The sequence below is a fragment of the Mytilus trossulus genome, chromosome 7 (genome assembly GCF_036588685.1).
Source record: "Mytilus trossulus isolate FHL-02 chromosome 7, PNRI_Mtr1.1.1.hap1, whole genome shotgun sequence".
Taxonomy (NCBI): Eukaryota; Metazoa; Mollusca; class Bivalvia; order Mytilida; family Mytilidae; genus Mytilus; species Mytilus trossulus.
Genome location: NC_086379.1, coordinates 9552498 through 9568385, shown reverse-complemented (window position 1 = coordinate 9568385; position 15888 = coordinate 9552498). Strand labels below are relative to the sequence as shown.

Here is a 15888-nt window from a genome sequence, read left to right as displayed (position 1 = left end):
CAAAAAAAAAAAAAAATGAAAATATCAGTATAAAAACGTTAAAAATTGAATAAGAATGCGAAGTCATATGTTATAGGACTAGGGAAAACCCCAATCAACATATCTGTAATACTAAAATTACGAGGTCCAATTTGTCAGCCGTCATCACGTAAAAACGACGAATTAAAGAATTCAACTTTATATATAACTAATATAGTACAAAGGTGTAGATTAAAAATTACATCACTCAAGGCCCTTTTGTTTTCCATGTAATTAATATTGCCAATAATTAAGAAGTTCCGAGTTGAGTCTGATACCGATACCAATAGTATATTCACCTGTTACCTATTACCTTAATATCTGTACGTTCGGCATCTGACACCTTATCTGTACGTTCTGCATCTGACAGGCACACCATCAAACGGTGTATTCAGGATATACACGGGTCATAATCACAGGATTGACACTACTAAATTGTCAAATTGTTACTTATTGTTGTATTTTAATCAGTAAGACTTTCTAAGATAACAATACGAATACATGTACTAAAAATCTGGACTAAAAATAAGGCGTATAGGTACAGTTTACCATTTGTTAACGGGCATGACGTAAAACAGCGAATCAAAGAATTCAACTTTATTTATAACTAATATAGGACAATGCTGTTGATTAAAAAATACTCCATTCCTGGACCTTTTGTTTTCCAATTAATTAATATTACCAGTAATTGATAAGTTCCAATTTGACGGGTTCAAACAGACAAATTTGAAAGCAGAGAAAACTGTGTATCTTATAATTAGCATGACTTTATCAGATGGCAATACTAATACTAAAATAAGGCTTGCGCATAGTTATATACTTTAATTCAGTCACGGACCCGCGATATCACGGGTGTGTTCTAGTATTTAACGAAAATGCTTGTTTTTATCCATACAAGTCAAATCTTCACCTGGTCAAATCGGCACCCATAGAAAAAGTCAAATCGGCATCTATATATATATATAGTCAAATCGGCACCTATTTAAAGTCAATTCGGCATCCAATAATATTTGATATAATATATATGTTACTGGGACCATTATCTGGGATGCTAAGTTAGTAATATAAGTATTCTAGCATAATAGTCCAAGATATATAAATAATTCTAAAAATGTATAAATTTGATCATGATCTATTTTGGGGGTTGGATTTTATCATGCATTATTAAATAAATACAAGTTAAAAAGCATCAAGAAGTAAAAATACAAAAGTAAATCAATTAAAGTTTTCTCAACATTATGTGACTGATGTTTTGATAAATTTTCTTTTTAATTAATTAATAACTTTAATCAAGTACATAGTGAAAACACGATGTAACACCAGCTTTTGTTTCACATATTTCTGTCATATTTTCACAATTATATGATACAATCTAATAGTGAAAATTAATACAAAAACATTATTAGACCACAAAAAGACTTTTTATGGATACATGTATATGTTTTAGGCCAATTAAAATTAATTGCTAGATTTTCATCCCCGCCCGCCCCTCTGAAATCGCCCCGCCCCGATTTTGTTTATTTATCAAAAATACGATGGCAAGATTCTGTTCATGTCTGTTACCAGGAACCATCGATGACTTCTTTTCATTTAAAACTTCCTGTTTCAAATTTTGTTTTTGTATTTCTTCGAGTAATCTAACGAAAATGATTAAGTCGACATATTTTGCTGCTCTATGATGACAACATCATAGAGCAGCAGAATGTAATGCCTGTGTCAGTGTGTTGATGTGGATATGTGTTCAGATAAGCCATGAAATGTAATGCCTGTGTCAGTGTGTTGATGTGTAGATATGTTGATGTGTCCATACCCGTAGCCAGGGGGGTTAGGGGGGGTTCGGACGAACCCCCTTGAAAACAAATAAGCACTGTTAAAGTCAATGTTCTGTTCTATTTGTGACTGTTAAAGTTGAGTTTGTGAGTCCAACGAACCCCCCCCCCCCCCCCCCTTGGAAATTCCTGTCTACGGGCCTGGTGTCTAGGTGTTGATGTGTTCAAATAAGCCATGAAATGTAATGCCTGTGTCGGTGTGTTGACTTGTCGAATTGTCATTGTGACAATTTGTCAATGTGTCTAGATTAACGTTAACTCATTAATGAACTACATTGTATTTTTTCCATTTTATCCAGTCATTTCCAGTTGTTCCGAAATTCTGTTACAAATTAAAAAAATATTTCAACCACTGACTTATTAGCCATGTATATATGAAATTTTCATTACACTTTTCTATGGAAATTTATACAAATCAGAGCTTCTTGAAAATTAGATACATAATATATATGGCGGCAACAAAAAATCCTCTGGTATCCTTCACTTTACATGCTTTAAGTTTAGTCAGTCCTCTAAGATCCATGAAAGGGAATTTAACAATAATCTGAATAAACATTCAATTATCATGATTATAGAAAGATCTAGAAAGATAATAAAAATGCAATATTACTCTTTAATTTAATCAATATGTATAACACCAAAGGTTTGATTGTTTAGTAGTATGATCAAACTTAATGTTTGATTTTTCAAATCAAATAGAATGTGTAAATAACTATTTAACAGTTCAGTAATGAAATTTTAATTATCTTTAGATAACTAACTAACATGAGTCATTTTTGAGAGTTGTTGTTTATAGTTTTCTCCTGAACTAGGCCTCAACAGTCAATGTTCATCTTATAACAACTGTAAACATGGGGATAAAGGGATACTTTGTACGCTTCCAAAACATAATTCACTTGTTTGTGATACAAATGCAATGACACATGGTTTTCTCATACCAATGGTTTATGTTAATTTTATTTTGAGGTCTCGTCAATGTTATTCAAATGATTGCAAGGGGTTAATAACTACTTATGTAAGTACAAATGTACCTGTAAGCCCTTAAATTTCATAGTATTTATTGTAACATGACATACACACAATACAAGTAGTAATTGATAGACTGTGACATCTAGATATGGTTTTTTTTAAATTGCCTATTTGAACAATATTTAATTTTCTTTAATCTAGATCAGTCATTATATACTATATATATATTTAGACTTAAGTATGTTTATTTTTATCTACATTTGCATATAGTATTTTGCACATGTGTTTTATCCAGTTGTGACAGTTCAAAAAGGTAATGCAGAGAGAAATGTATATTGATCTCCTTAAAGCTTGCTATTAACAGCTATACTTCCAGTTGAATTTTTTTTCTGCCTTCCTCATGTTCCTCATGCTTTTTTATTTCATAATTAAATAAGCCCATATTTTGACAAAGTATGTAACTATACTTGAATAGGATACAGATGGCAAGATATATAATAATATCATCATGATCATAAGATTATTAAAGTATACATGTAGTGCCACAAACAACAGATATATAATAATATCATCATGATCAAAAGATTATTAAAGTATAGTGCCACAAACAACAGATATATAATAATATCATCATGATCATAAGATTATTATAGTATAGTCATGATAGTGCCACAAACAAAGGCTGCATGTCTCTGTCATTACTTCTACCTTTCAGTTTTGTTGAGGAAAATCTCGAGTAATGTGTGAGCCCTAATATAATTAAGAATGACCTTACCAACTGGAAACTAATATTTCTTTTTAGCATGTGAATAGAAAATCTATTAGGATCAGAAAACTTAACCCCTAGATCAAATAAAATGTTAATAATAATGCTTTAAGCCAGTTTTTCAAAAGGAATGTTTCAATAGAAAAATATCAGAAGCAAAATTGAAAAAGCTTTATTGTAAATAGAAACAAATTTTCATATTTTTATAGATTTAAAGATCATCTAGATATTTGCAAAGTGTAGAACATTTTATGAATACAGAATCAGACAGGTGTCTTGAAAGTAGATTTATTTGACAATATGTACATTTATTAATACTCAAGTACAAATAATTTAATTGAAGAATTGTTCATCATTGAAGAATTTATCATCCTTGTAGATTAATTATGTAAATGAATTAAATATAGGAATACAAATCAGTTTTGCTGGTTGAAAATGTATAATAATACTTATAATGCTATAATAGTGCATTAAAATACCAAATTAGGAAAGTTGGGCAAAAATTCTACAATTTGGCTTTGTTTGTTGGGATTCTATCAAAACACCTGAATATCAGATTATGTGCTTTAATTATGATCTTCACATACAATATTATATCTTATCTTACCTTTTACAGATTTATGAGGATAAGATTGGTGAAAGGACTATATGTGATGCCTATATATATTCAATATAGGATGTCCTAAAAATATGGGGTTAGTTACCATACAGGGTTAGTTACCATATGGGGTTAGTTACCATACAGGGTTAGTTACCATACAGGGTTAGTTTCCATACAGGGTGAGTTACCATACAGGGTTAGTAAACATATGGGGTTAGTTACCATATGGGGTTAGTTACCATACAGGGTTAGTTACCATACAGGGTTAGTTACCATACAGGGTTAGTTGCCATACAGGGTTAGTTACCATACAGGGTTTAAGTTACCATACAGGGTTAGTTACCATACAGGGTTAGTTACCATACAGGGTTAGTTACCATACAGGGTTAGTTACCATACATGGTTAGTTACCATGCAGGGTTAGTTACCTTACAGGGTTAGTTACCATACAGGGTTTAAGTTACCATACAGGGTTAGTTACCATATGGGGTTAGTTACCATACAGGGTTAGTTACCATACAGGGTTAGTTACCATTATGGGGTTTGAGAGGAGTAACTTCCCTTTCTAAACAAAGAAGATGTATTAGGATAGACAACTTCATATACCCATGAATTTAGAGGAAGAAATTCATAATTCATAAAACAAATTTAAAGCTAACAAGTTGTCATTGTTGGCATTTGTTTTTGTTTAGTTACCATATGGGGTTAGTAAGGAGCTACTTCCGCTTTCAAATTAAAAAGAAATCTGAAACGTTTCAACAGACAAAGAAATTGATAAAGAATATTATGAAACTTATACACATGGCTTATTACATTTGTACCACAAAATACAGATCAAGTCTGAATTTTGGTAATGTCAATCGAACCATTCTAGAGTTATGCCCTTTAAAAATGGAAAAATTATATATATACACCCAAAAAATTTAGTTTTTGTACTCCAACTTAAGTTTGCCCTAACTAAATGTTATGAAACTCATACACAATGCTTATTACCACAAAATACAGATCAAGTCTGAATTTTGGTAGTGTCACTCTAACAGTTCTAGAGTTATGCCCCTTTATAAATGGAAAAATTACCTGATTACAAAACATTTAGTTTCTGTTTTCAATTATAACTTAAATTTGCCTTAACCAAATGATATATGAAACTTTTACACAATGCCTATTACCATGACATGTCACACATTTATCTCATTTTTATTTTTTCACATTGAAATTGTTTGTTTTAGATTTGCAATTATAATTGCAAAGTAATGCAATGAAAGATTTTAAGTTGCTTAATTTGATTTTTAAGTTGCAATGCATACTGGAATGATTATGGCTTTTTTATGTCAAAGTTAAGTCTTTATTATAATGTAGGGTTATATAAAACTATGACAGTATTCATGGTATATAGTTTCTAGTTTGCAGTATATATTTAGGTTACCATCAGACCATGACAAAATATAGGGTAGATTTGTTTTTTTTATTTTAGATTCTCAGAGACAGAAATGTGATAGAACTTTTTGCCAGTGTGGAGAAATAAGATGGCAAAAATGAGCCTAACTGTGATATTTACTTTATTTTCATCATTCCTTGCCTCAGCAGGTAAGACAAAATATTCATATTAAAAAGAATTAAAATCATGGTCAACATAAATGAGGTTCACAATAAGTAGACTTCAATTTATATACATTATATATAACAATCCTTTTAAAGGCATTTAAACATGAAATGACCTTCAACTTTATGCAATATATATATTATATATATTGTTGTGTACCATTTAAATAGTTGTTAAGAATATACTATCCTTCAGGCGAATGTGGTACATTTAAACTACTGTATATATATATAAAACCTGAAAGATTTATATAAAGTATCTTTAATAACAGAGAGATTCTTTAAATGTTTAGTTGTAAATTACCGCAAATGGTTTGTTTTCTGACCTTTATATCTTTCTTATAAAAATAGTAGTTTCTTATGAAGTTCTAACACTTATTTCTCACATTGACTGACAGGGCCCAATTTTGGGACCTCAGTTAGGTTGAGTTTGGATCTTTCAAGATGTAAATTATCAAATGTATTATTTAACTAAAAATTTCTTGAATCTGATATATGAGAATCAGTTTTATCACAGATTTGAGATCAAGCATTTACATAACTTTGGAATCATTGGTATATATCATATACAATGTTCAAGTATTATGAGACACAGAGCCAGTAGCTGTTGTACTGATGAAGATGGAAACCAATAGAAATAAGAACATAAAAGAACAATGCTTATAGCTATACATATATATCACATCATAGACTGAAAATGGTTAAACACTAACAAAGTTATATACATGTATCTGCAATGTTTTTCATTTTAAACTTAAATGCGATTTTAACTTTTGAAATATTGAGAAAAATCCTGTTTAATTCATATAAAAAAAATTTAAAATGTGAGTTTAAATTATTGCGATTCTAAACTAGTGGCATTTTTCACAATAATACAAACATTGCAATAATTTCTGAATTTACAGTATTGTATTATCCAATAATTTATCATTATGTAAGCATTGTAATAGCCTCCTAATTTTTAGCTCACCTGGCCCAAAGGGCCAAGTGAGCTTTTCCCATCACTTGGCGTCCATCGTCTGTCGTCCGTCGTCCGGCGTTAACTTTTACAAAAATCTTCTCCTCTGAAACTACTTGGCCAAATTTAACCAAACTTGGCCACAATCATCATTGGGATATCTAGTTTTTAAAATGTGTCCGGTGACCCGGTCAACCAACCAAGATGGCCGCCACAGCTAAAAATAGAACATGGGGGTAAAATGCAGTTTTTGGCATATAACTCAAAAACCAAATCATTTAGAGCAAATCTGACAGGAGGTTAAGTTGTTCATCAGGTCAAGATCTATCTGACAACCCGTTGTTGGGTTGCTGCCCCTGAATTGGTAATTTTAAGGAAATTTTGCTGTTTTTGGTTATTATCTTGAATATTATTATAGATAGAGATAAACTGTAAACTGCAATAATGTTCAGCAAAGTAAGATTTACAAATAAGTCAAATGACCGAAATGGTCAGTTGCCCCCTTTAGGAGTTATTGCCCTTGATAGTCAATTTTTAACAATTTTTCGTAAATCTTAGTAATCTTTTACAAAAATCTTCTTCTCTGATACTTCAGGGCCAAATTAAACCAAACTTGGCCACAATCATCATTTGGGTATCTAGTTTAAAAAATGTGTGGCATGACCAAGTCAACCAACCAAAATGGCTCCCACTGTTAAAAATAGAACATTGGGGGTAAAATTCAGTTTTTGGCTTATAACTCAAAAACCAAAGCATTTAAAGCAAATCTGACAAGAAGTAAAATTATTTATCAGGTCAAAATCTATCTGCTCTGAAATTTTCAGATGAATCGGACAACCTGTTGTTTGGAGTTGCCCCTGAATTGGTAATTTTAAGGAAATTTTGCTGTTTTTGGTTATTAACTTGAATATTATTATAGATAGAGATAAACTGTTAAAAACAATACATGTTGGCAAAGTAAGATCTACAAATAGGTCAACATGACCAAAATTGTCAGTTGACTCCTTTAGGAGTTATTGCACTTTATAGTCATGTTTTAACCATTTTTTCGTAAATCTTGGTAATCTTTTACAAAAATCTTCTCCTCTGAAACTACTGGGCCAAGTAAATTATAGATAGAGATAATTGTAAGCAGCTAGAATGTTCAGTAAATTAAGATGTACAAACACATCACCATCACCAAAACACAATTTTGTCATCTGCGTCCTTTGTTTAATATTCACATAGACCAAGGTGAGTGACACAGGCTCTTTAGAGCCTCTAGTTTTTTATGTCTGTAAATAATTAGTGAATGGAATTTTCTATGAACTTTTTTATTTTGTTCTGTTGATCATTGATGAACTTATATATATGTTTTTAGGTTTATTGACCAGTTTAATTTGTTTTATCTAATTTAAGAACATTTGTTATGTTTAGTTTAACCACTCTTTTGTGTTAAAAATTCCTCATGACCATTATGGTGTGTATTTCTTAATTATTTCTTTGTACACCATCTGATCATTTATTTTTGTTTTTGCTTGACTTATTGTATCGTGGTTTGAAAAAAGGGATATAATTAGTTACTTCCTGTCTGAAAAATGTCACTTCTGGTACTATTTATTAGTTTGCTTTTCACGGATTCCAAAAATATAGAGTTTTATATCTTTTACAGTAAATAAGTGCTGAAAAAGCTACTTCTGGTTTACACAAGGTTATTTCCAATTGCAATTTTCAAGGTCATATGGCTTGCAACCTAATGCAAAAAGCCTCGTGGCTTTATCATGTATAAATATAAAGTTTAAGCAAAGGTCAAAATCTAGAAAGTCCAGTTTACCTATGGCCTTGACCTTATTTTCAGGGTCATCAAGCAAGGACTTCATATCAAAAGACTTAAGGGCTCTACTGTGTATTGTTAATAAGTTATATTACAATACATTTAAGGGGAGAACACTCCTAGTCAATTTTAACGCTTTGCTTCAAATAAAAAATTCCTTTTTCAACAGATTACAACAACAATTATATTAAGTGAAAATCTTTGTCCATTTTTTAAAAAAGTTTCTAAGGAAAAGCATGCACAAGCAAAGGCAAAAAAAAATAAACATGACCTCAAATCAGAAGATCCTGATTCCTAGGTCTCTATCGATCACATTCACTTAAGATAAATGAGTTTCTATTACATTTCTCTTATGTCAAATACATAACATGCATAAGGGGAAATAACTCTCATGCGAAATGTCCAGATTCCTTCCATCCAAATGATTCTTGGCAACCTGAATATGTAACGAGTAATTTGGTTTTAATAAATTTGTCGTAATCTTTTACTGTTAATGAAGAGTAGTACGCACAAGAAAAACAGTGTTCAGGAAGATAACTCTTACATGAAAGTGTTCGGTTAATTGATGTCAGTTTCAAAAGCGTATAAACTTTTCAATATCATATATGCAAAATATCTTAGCGTTGCCTTTTAAAATAACAATACAGCACATGAAAAAAATTAGTTGCTGGAAAAAAATAATTAATCAGAACAAAAGCAAAAGGTCTTTCCACGGAAAAGTGGAAAGACCTAATTAAAACTATTTGTTCAAAGAACAATTGAAGGTCTTTCCACTCAAATTAACTTGATAAGATAACATTTTATAACATTACAATATGTCCAGGCTTAAATGATAGCTTATCACACACTGTTTGAGGAACTTTTTTCATCAATTAAGGGAGATAATAAGCCACTTCCTGTAAAATCAACATGATCATTTAGTTAATTATGGTGTCAAATAATACCTTACTTTACTCTGATTCTAAAAATATATAGTTTGTATATTATTTTGCTTAAAATAAGGGAAATAATTTGCTATTTCCGGTTATAAAAAGGTCACTGCTGGTTGACATTTTCAAGGTTATATGTTTACTAACCTAATGCAAAATATCCCATGGCTTTATTATGTATCAATATGGATCTATAGTAAAGGTCAAAATCTAGAATCCCAGTTTTGCATTTGACCTTGAGCTAAATTTCAAGGTCATACACTAAGGACATAAAATCAAAAGACCTTAAGGGCTGTATCATATATGGTTAATTAGTTGTATTACTATGTGCATAATTCTAAATGTATGAGGGGCTGAAATTCCCATGTAATGTCTATGCAGCCTTTCAACAAAAAATGTATGTGTTACAACATGTCTCAACTAACTAATTAGTTATTATTATTTGTCGATGTCTCATAAGGTTTTTGAAAAGAAGTGGAAATAAATTTAGAACATGACCTTGACCTTATTTTCTTTGTTTTGGACCAAGGACCTCAAACCAAAAGAACCTAGGTCTGTATCATTTATGGTTTACCTGTAACAATTACATTTTTCTTATTAAAAATACAAAAGGAGAAATAAGTCTTCATCTGGAGGCTCCCGACTGCTTGGGTCAAAATTATTAAAAAAATCATGAGGATAAGACGAGAAAATTGGTGATATAAATTTTTTGTAATCTTTTATTGCAAAGCAGATGCGCAAACATGAAAAACAGTGTTTAGGGAGACAACTCTAACAATAAAAAGTGTTTGTCTAAACAGGGTCTGTTTCATAATGACAATAACTGTTTGATATCATATGCAATAAATCTAAGCAACCTTGCAAAACCACAAAGCACCGTTAGAAAAATGTGTCAGAAGAAGAAAACAACAGTTTAAAAATTTTATGTAAAATTCAGTTTTGATCATCATTGAATCTTTCTATGAAAATCTTGCTATATGTTTTCTAAATGCAAAAAAAGAGTTGTCATTCAATATCAAAATATAAACAAATCATTCTTTTTCAATATTTTAAATTGCCAAACAGATACTGAAATGGTACCATGTGACATAAAAAAAACTTTTGCACACAGTTCCTTGTTGTAGTCCTCCTCTGATTCATATTGTAAATTGTGAATTTATTGATTAATGGTTGTCCCGTCACTGAGCAGAACTTGCTTTGCATTATTGTCCAAATGCATATACCTATGTCTGTAACAATTTATCTGCCAAGACTTTAAGCATGTTAGGGTTAATATTATGGTCCTGTCAAAGGCTTGGAAATCAATATATTTTCAAACCTTTGAAAAATTCTTGTATAGACATGATAGCTGATAATAAATCTTTTTTTTTTCAGTGCACTGTAGTCCCACCATTATAACCACCCAAACATCTCCAATACAGAAACAGAAATCAGTTGGTGATACAGTATGGATGTTATGTCAGATCAAAGATCTTAATAATCAAGTTGTAAGTAACTTAGCTGACAAAATGTCAGATCAAAGATCTTAATAATCAAGTTTTAAGTATCTTAGCTGACAAAATGTCAGATCAAAGATCTTAATAATCAAGTTTTAAGTATCTTAGCTGACAAAATGTCAGATCAAAGATCTTAATAATCAAGTTGTAAGTAACTTAGCTGACAAAATGTCAGATCAAAGATCTTAATAATCAAGTTTTAAGTATCTTAGCTGACAAAATGTCAGATCAAAGATCTTAATAATCAAGTTTTAAGTATCTTAGCTGACAAAATGTCAGATCAAAGATCTTAATATTCAAGTTGTAAGCACCTTAGCTGACAAAATGTCAGATCAAAGATCTTAATAATCAAGTTGTAAGTAACTTAGCTGACAAAATGTCAGATCAAAGATCTCAATAATCAAGTTGTAAGCACCTTAGCTGACAAAATGTCAGATCAAAGATCTTAATATTCAAGTTGTAAGCACCTTAGCTGACAAAATGTCAGATCAAAGATCTTAATAATCAAGTTGTAAGTAACTTAGCTGACAAAATGTCAGATCAAAGATCTTAATAATCAAGTTGTAAGTAACTTAGCTGACAAAATGTCAGATCAAAGATCTTAATATTCAAGTTGTAAGCACCTTAGCTGACAAAATGTCAGATCAAAGATCTTAATAATCAAGTTGTAAGTATCTTAGCTGACAAAATGTCAGATCAAAGATCTTAATAATCAAGTTGTAAGTATCTTAGCTGACAAAATGTCAGATCAAAGATCTTAATAATCAAGTTTTAAGTATCTTAGCTGACAAAATGTCAGATCAAAGATCTTAATAATCAAGTTGTAAGTATCTTAGCTGACAAAATGTCAAATCAAAGATCTTAATAATCAAGTTGTAAGTATCTTAGCTGACAAAATGTCAGATTAAAGATCTTAATAATCAAGTTGTAAGTATCTTAGCTGACAAAATGTCAGATCAAAGATCTTAATAATCAAGTTGTAAGTATCTTAGCTGACAAAATGTCAAATCAAAGATCTTAATAATCAAGTTGTAAGTAACTTAGCTGACAAAATGTCAGATCAAAGATCTTAATAATCAAGTTGTAAGTAACTTAGCTGACAAAATGTCAGATCAAAGATCTTAATAATCAAGTTGTAAGTATCTTAGCTGACAAAATGTCAGATCAAAGATCTTAATAATCAAGTTGTAAGCACCTTAGCTGACAAAATGTCAGATCAAAGATCTTAATAATCAAGTTGTAAGTAACTTAGCTGACAAAATGTCAGATCAAAGATCTTAATAATCAAGTTGTAAGCACCTTAGCTGACAAAATGTCAGATCAAAGATCTTAATAATCAAGTTGTAAGTACCTTAGCTGACAAAATGTCAGGTCAAAGATCTTAATAATCAAGTTGTAAGTATCTTAGCTGACAAAATGTCAGATCAAAAATCTTAATAATCAAGTTGTAAGTAACTTAGCTATATATAATTTAGTAACTTAGCTGACAAAATGTCAGATCAAAGATCTTAATAATCAAGTTGTAAGTAACTTAGCTGACAAAATGTCAGATCAAAGATCTCAATAATCAAGTTGTAAGCACCTTAGCTGACAAAATGTCAGATCAAAGATCTTAATAATCAAGTTGTAAGTAACTTAGCTGACAAAATGTCAGATCAAAGATCTTAATAATCAAGTTGTAAGCACCTTAGCTGACAAAATGTCAGATCAAAGATCTTAATAATCAAGTTGTAAGTACCTTAGCTGACAAAATGTCAGGTCAAAGATCTTAATAATCAAGTTGTAAGTATCTTAGCTGACAAAATGTCAGATCAAAAATCTTAATAATCAAGTTGTAAGTAACTTAGCTATATATAATTTAGTAACTTAGCTGACAAAATGCCAGATCAAAGATCTTAATAATCAAGTTGTAAGTAACTTAGCTGACAAAATGTCAGATCAAAGATCTTAATAATCAAGTTGTAAGTAACTTAGCTGACAAAATGTCAGATCAAAGATCTTAATAATCAAGTTGTAAGTAACTTAGCTGACAAAATGTCAGATCAAAGATCTTAATAATCAAGTTGTAAGTAACTTAGCTGACAAAATGTCAGATCAAAGATCTTAATAATCAAGTTGTAAGTAACTTAGCTGACAAAATGTCAGATCAAAGATCTTAATAATCAAGTTGTAAGTAACTTAGCTGACAAAATGTCAGATCAAAGATCTTAATAATCAAGTTCTAAGTAACTTAGCTGACAAAATGTCAGATCAAAGATCTTAATAATAAAGTTGTAAGTAACTTAGCTGACAAAATGTCAGATCAAGGATCTTAATAATCAAGTTGTGTCACTATCTTAGCTGACAAAATGTCAGATCAAAGATCTTAATAATCAAGTTGTAAGTAACTTAGCTGACAAAATGTCAGATCAAAGATCTTAATAATCAAGTTGTAAGTAACTTAGCTGACAAAATGTCAGATCAAAGATCTTAATAATCAAGTTGTAAGTAACTTAGCTGACAAAATGTCAGATCAAAGATCTTAATAATCAAGTTGTAAGTAACTTAGCTGACAAAATGTCAGATCAAAGATCTTAATAATCAAGTTGTAAGTAACTTAGCTGACAAAATGTCAGATCAAAGATCTTAATAATCAAGTTGTAAGTAACTTAGCTGACAAAATGTCAGATCAAAGATCTTAATAATCAAGTTGTAAGTAACTTAGCTGACAAAATGTCAGATCAAAGATCTTAATAATCAAGTTGTAAGTAACTTAGCTGACAAAATGTCAGATCAAAGATCTTAATAATCTAGTTGTAAGTATCTTAGCTGACAAAATGTCAGATCAAAGATCTTAATAATCAAGTTGTAAGTATCTTAGCTGAAAAAATGTCAGATCAAAGATCTTAATAATCAAGTTGTAAGTATCTTAGCTGACAAAATGTCAGATCAAAGATCTTAATAATCAAGTTGTAAGTAACTTAGCTGACAAAATCAAAATAGGTGGAAAATATTAGTTCTCCTTCAGTTACCAGTTATAAGTACAATGTATAAGTTACAACATTTCTTTGCTCACGATAGTTTGAAGGATGTATTTAGGTCAGGATAAGTAATTTTTGTCAGATATTTTGGACGTCTTGGTTTTTTTCCTACGATATAGGGTTAAATATTTTGCCCCATAACACCCATTTTTCTTCCCATATAAGATATTTATAGCTCATAATTGGTCATTTACCAAAATTTAAGAAGATTCTAGATTTCTCCTCATTTGATTTGAGACCCAAATAATATCAATGCGCACACAAGGTAAAAGTCCAAGTCTGTATATATATATATATATATTAAAATATTTCTGGTGAAATAATTTCTATACGATGTCATTAAGTATTGTTTCATACCAAATGTACCATATCTTGGTCACATTGAAGTGCATTTACTATGTAATTACACCTATGTAAGAATCCTGGGTTGTCATTGGTTGATAGCCAGTGTATTTTTCACCAATTTACTGTTATTAAATGAATATTGTTATTTTTTTAATGCTGCCGGGGTATATGCGAAAAGGATATGCCTATTTACCCTCTCTGCCGTGGTATTTGCCAAAAAATACTCTATCCGACTGGACGCTTGTGAGGTCACGATCATCAATGTGTTTTTGAACATTAACATTCGGTGTAATTAAACAGATATAGCATGTTAAGGAGGGGTATTTGCGAAAAATACCACTCTTGAGAATGAATTTCCTTCGCCTTGCGGCTTGTGAAATTTAACATGCTCTAGACTGGTATTTTTTGCAAATACCCCTCCTTAACATGATATATCTGATCATAATACAATGTTAAGAAATATGTAAGCTATATATTAGGAAACACTATCTTAAGTACAAAATTTGTGAGAAGAACAAAAATTAATCACATCTTTCAAAGTTATCGGTATCTCTGTTTTCCTTTAGTAATGAATAAAAATGATGTTAATTTTTGTCTAGCCTGCAACTTTTGTTGCAGAAAACTCGACATAGGGATAGTGATACGGCGGCAGTGTTAGGCTTTATATTTAAGAAGGTAGAAAACCTGGATGCTTCATACTTTGTATATGGATGCCTCATGTTACTAACTTTCCGTCAGTCACGTGTCCAATGTACTTGACCTCATTTTCATGGTTCAGTGACTACTTGAAAAAAAAGTTCAGATTTTTTGTTATGTTAAATTCTCTTTTATTATAAGTAATAGGATAACTATATTTGGTATGTGCATACCTTGCAAGGTCCTCATGGCCGTCAGACAATTTTCACTTGACCTCGACCTCATTTCATGGATCAGTGAACAAGGTTAAGTTTTGATGGTTAAGTCAATATCTCTGATACTATAAGCAATAGGTCCAGTATATTTGGTGTAAGTAAGGACTGTATAAAGGTGTACATCTCCAACTGGCAGGTGTCATCTGGCAGATTCCATGTAAGAAAGTGAAACAACTCCCATAAGCATGTTAGGCAAAAATCATAAGCAGTGAACTTCTGTTTTTGATTAAATGCTTTACTTATAAAGATAAAGACAATTTGACAAAAAAAAAGTTTATCAGCATCATCCTTTTTAAATAAACGAAGCCTTAAATGTTATGTTTCTGACATAAGATTTGACAGACTTTATTATTTCTGACATAAGATTTGACCGACTTTATTATTTCTGACATAAGATTTGACAGACTTTATTTTTTCATACATAAGATTTGACAGACTTTATTTTTTCATACATAAGATTTGACAGACTTTATTTTTTCTGACATAAGATTTGACAGACTTTATTTTTTCATACATAAGATTTGACAGACTTTATTTTTTCATACATAAGATTTGACAGACTTTAATTTTTCATACATAAGATTTGACAGACTTTAATTTTTCTAACATAAGATTTGACAGACAAATTGAG

General features: G+C 30.6%; 2 protein-coding genes across 3 annotated transcripts in view; both read left to right on the top strand.

Moving 5' to 3' along the window:
• LOC134724603 (prostaglandin reductase-3-like) overlaps nt 1–15888 on the top strand; it is a 219608-nt gene that overhangs the window by 28648 nt on the left and 175072 nt on the right. The gene's annotated exons all lie outside the window — the stretch shown is intronic.
• The window catches only part of LOC134724601 (Ig-like and fibronectin type-III domain-containing protein 2), an 89703-nt gene that overhangs the window by 659 nt on the left and 73156 nt on the right, over nt 1–15888 (top strand). For both annotated transcript variants that reach the window (XM_063587721.1, XM_063587720.1), the window contains exons 2-3: nt 5658–5770; nt 10860–10972. In XM_063587721.1, the coding sequence (XP_063443791.1) occupies nt 5710–5770; nt 10860–10972 (174 nt within the window). In that variant the 5' untranslated portion in view covers nt 5658–5709. The remainder of the gene's footprint in view (nt 1–5657; nt 5771–10859; nt 10973–15888) is intronic.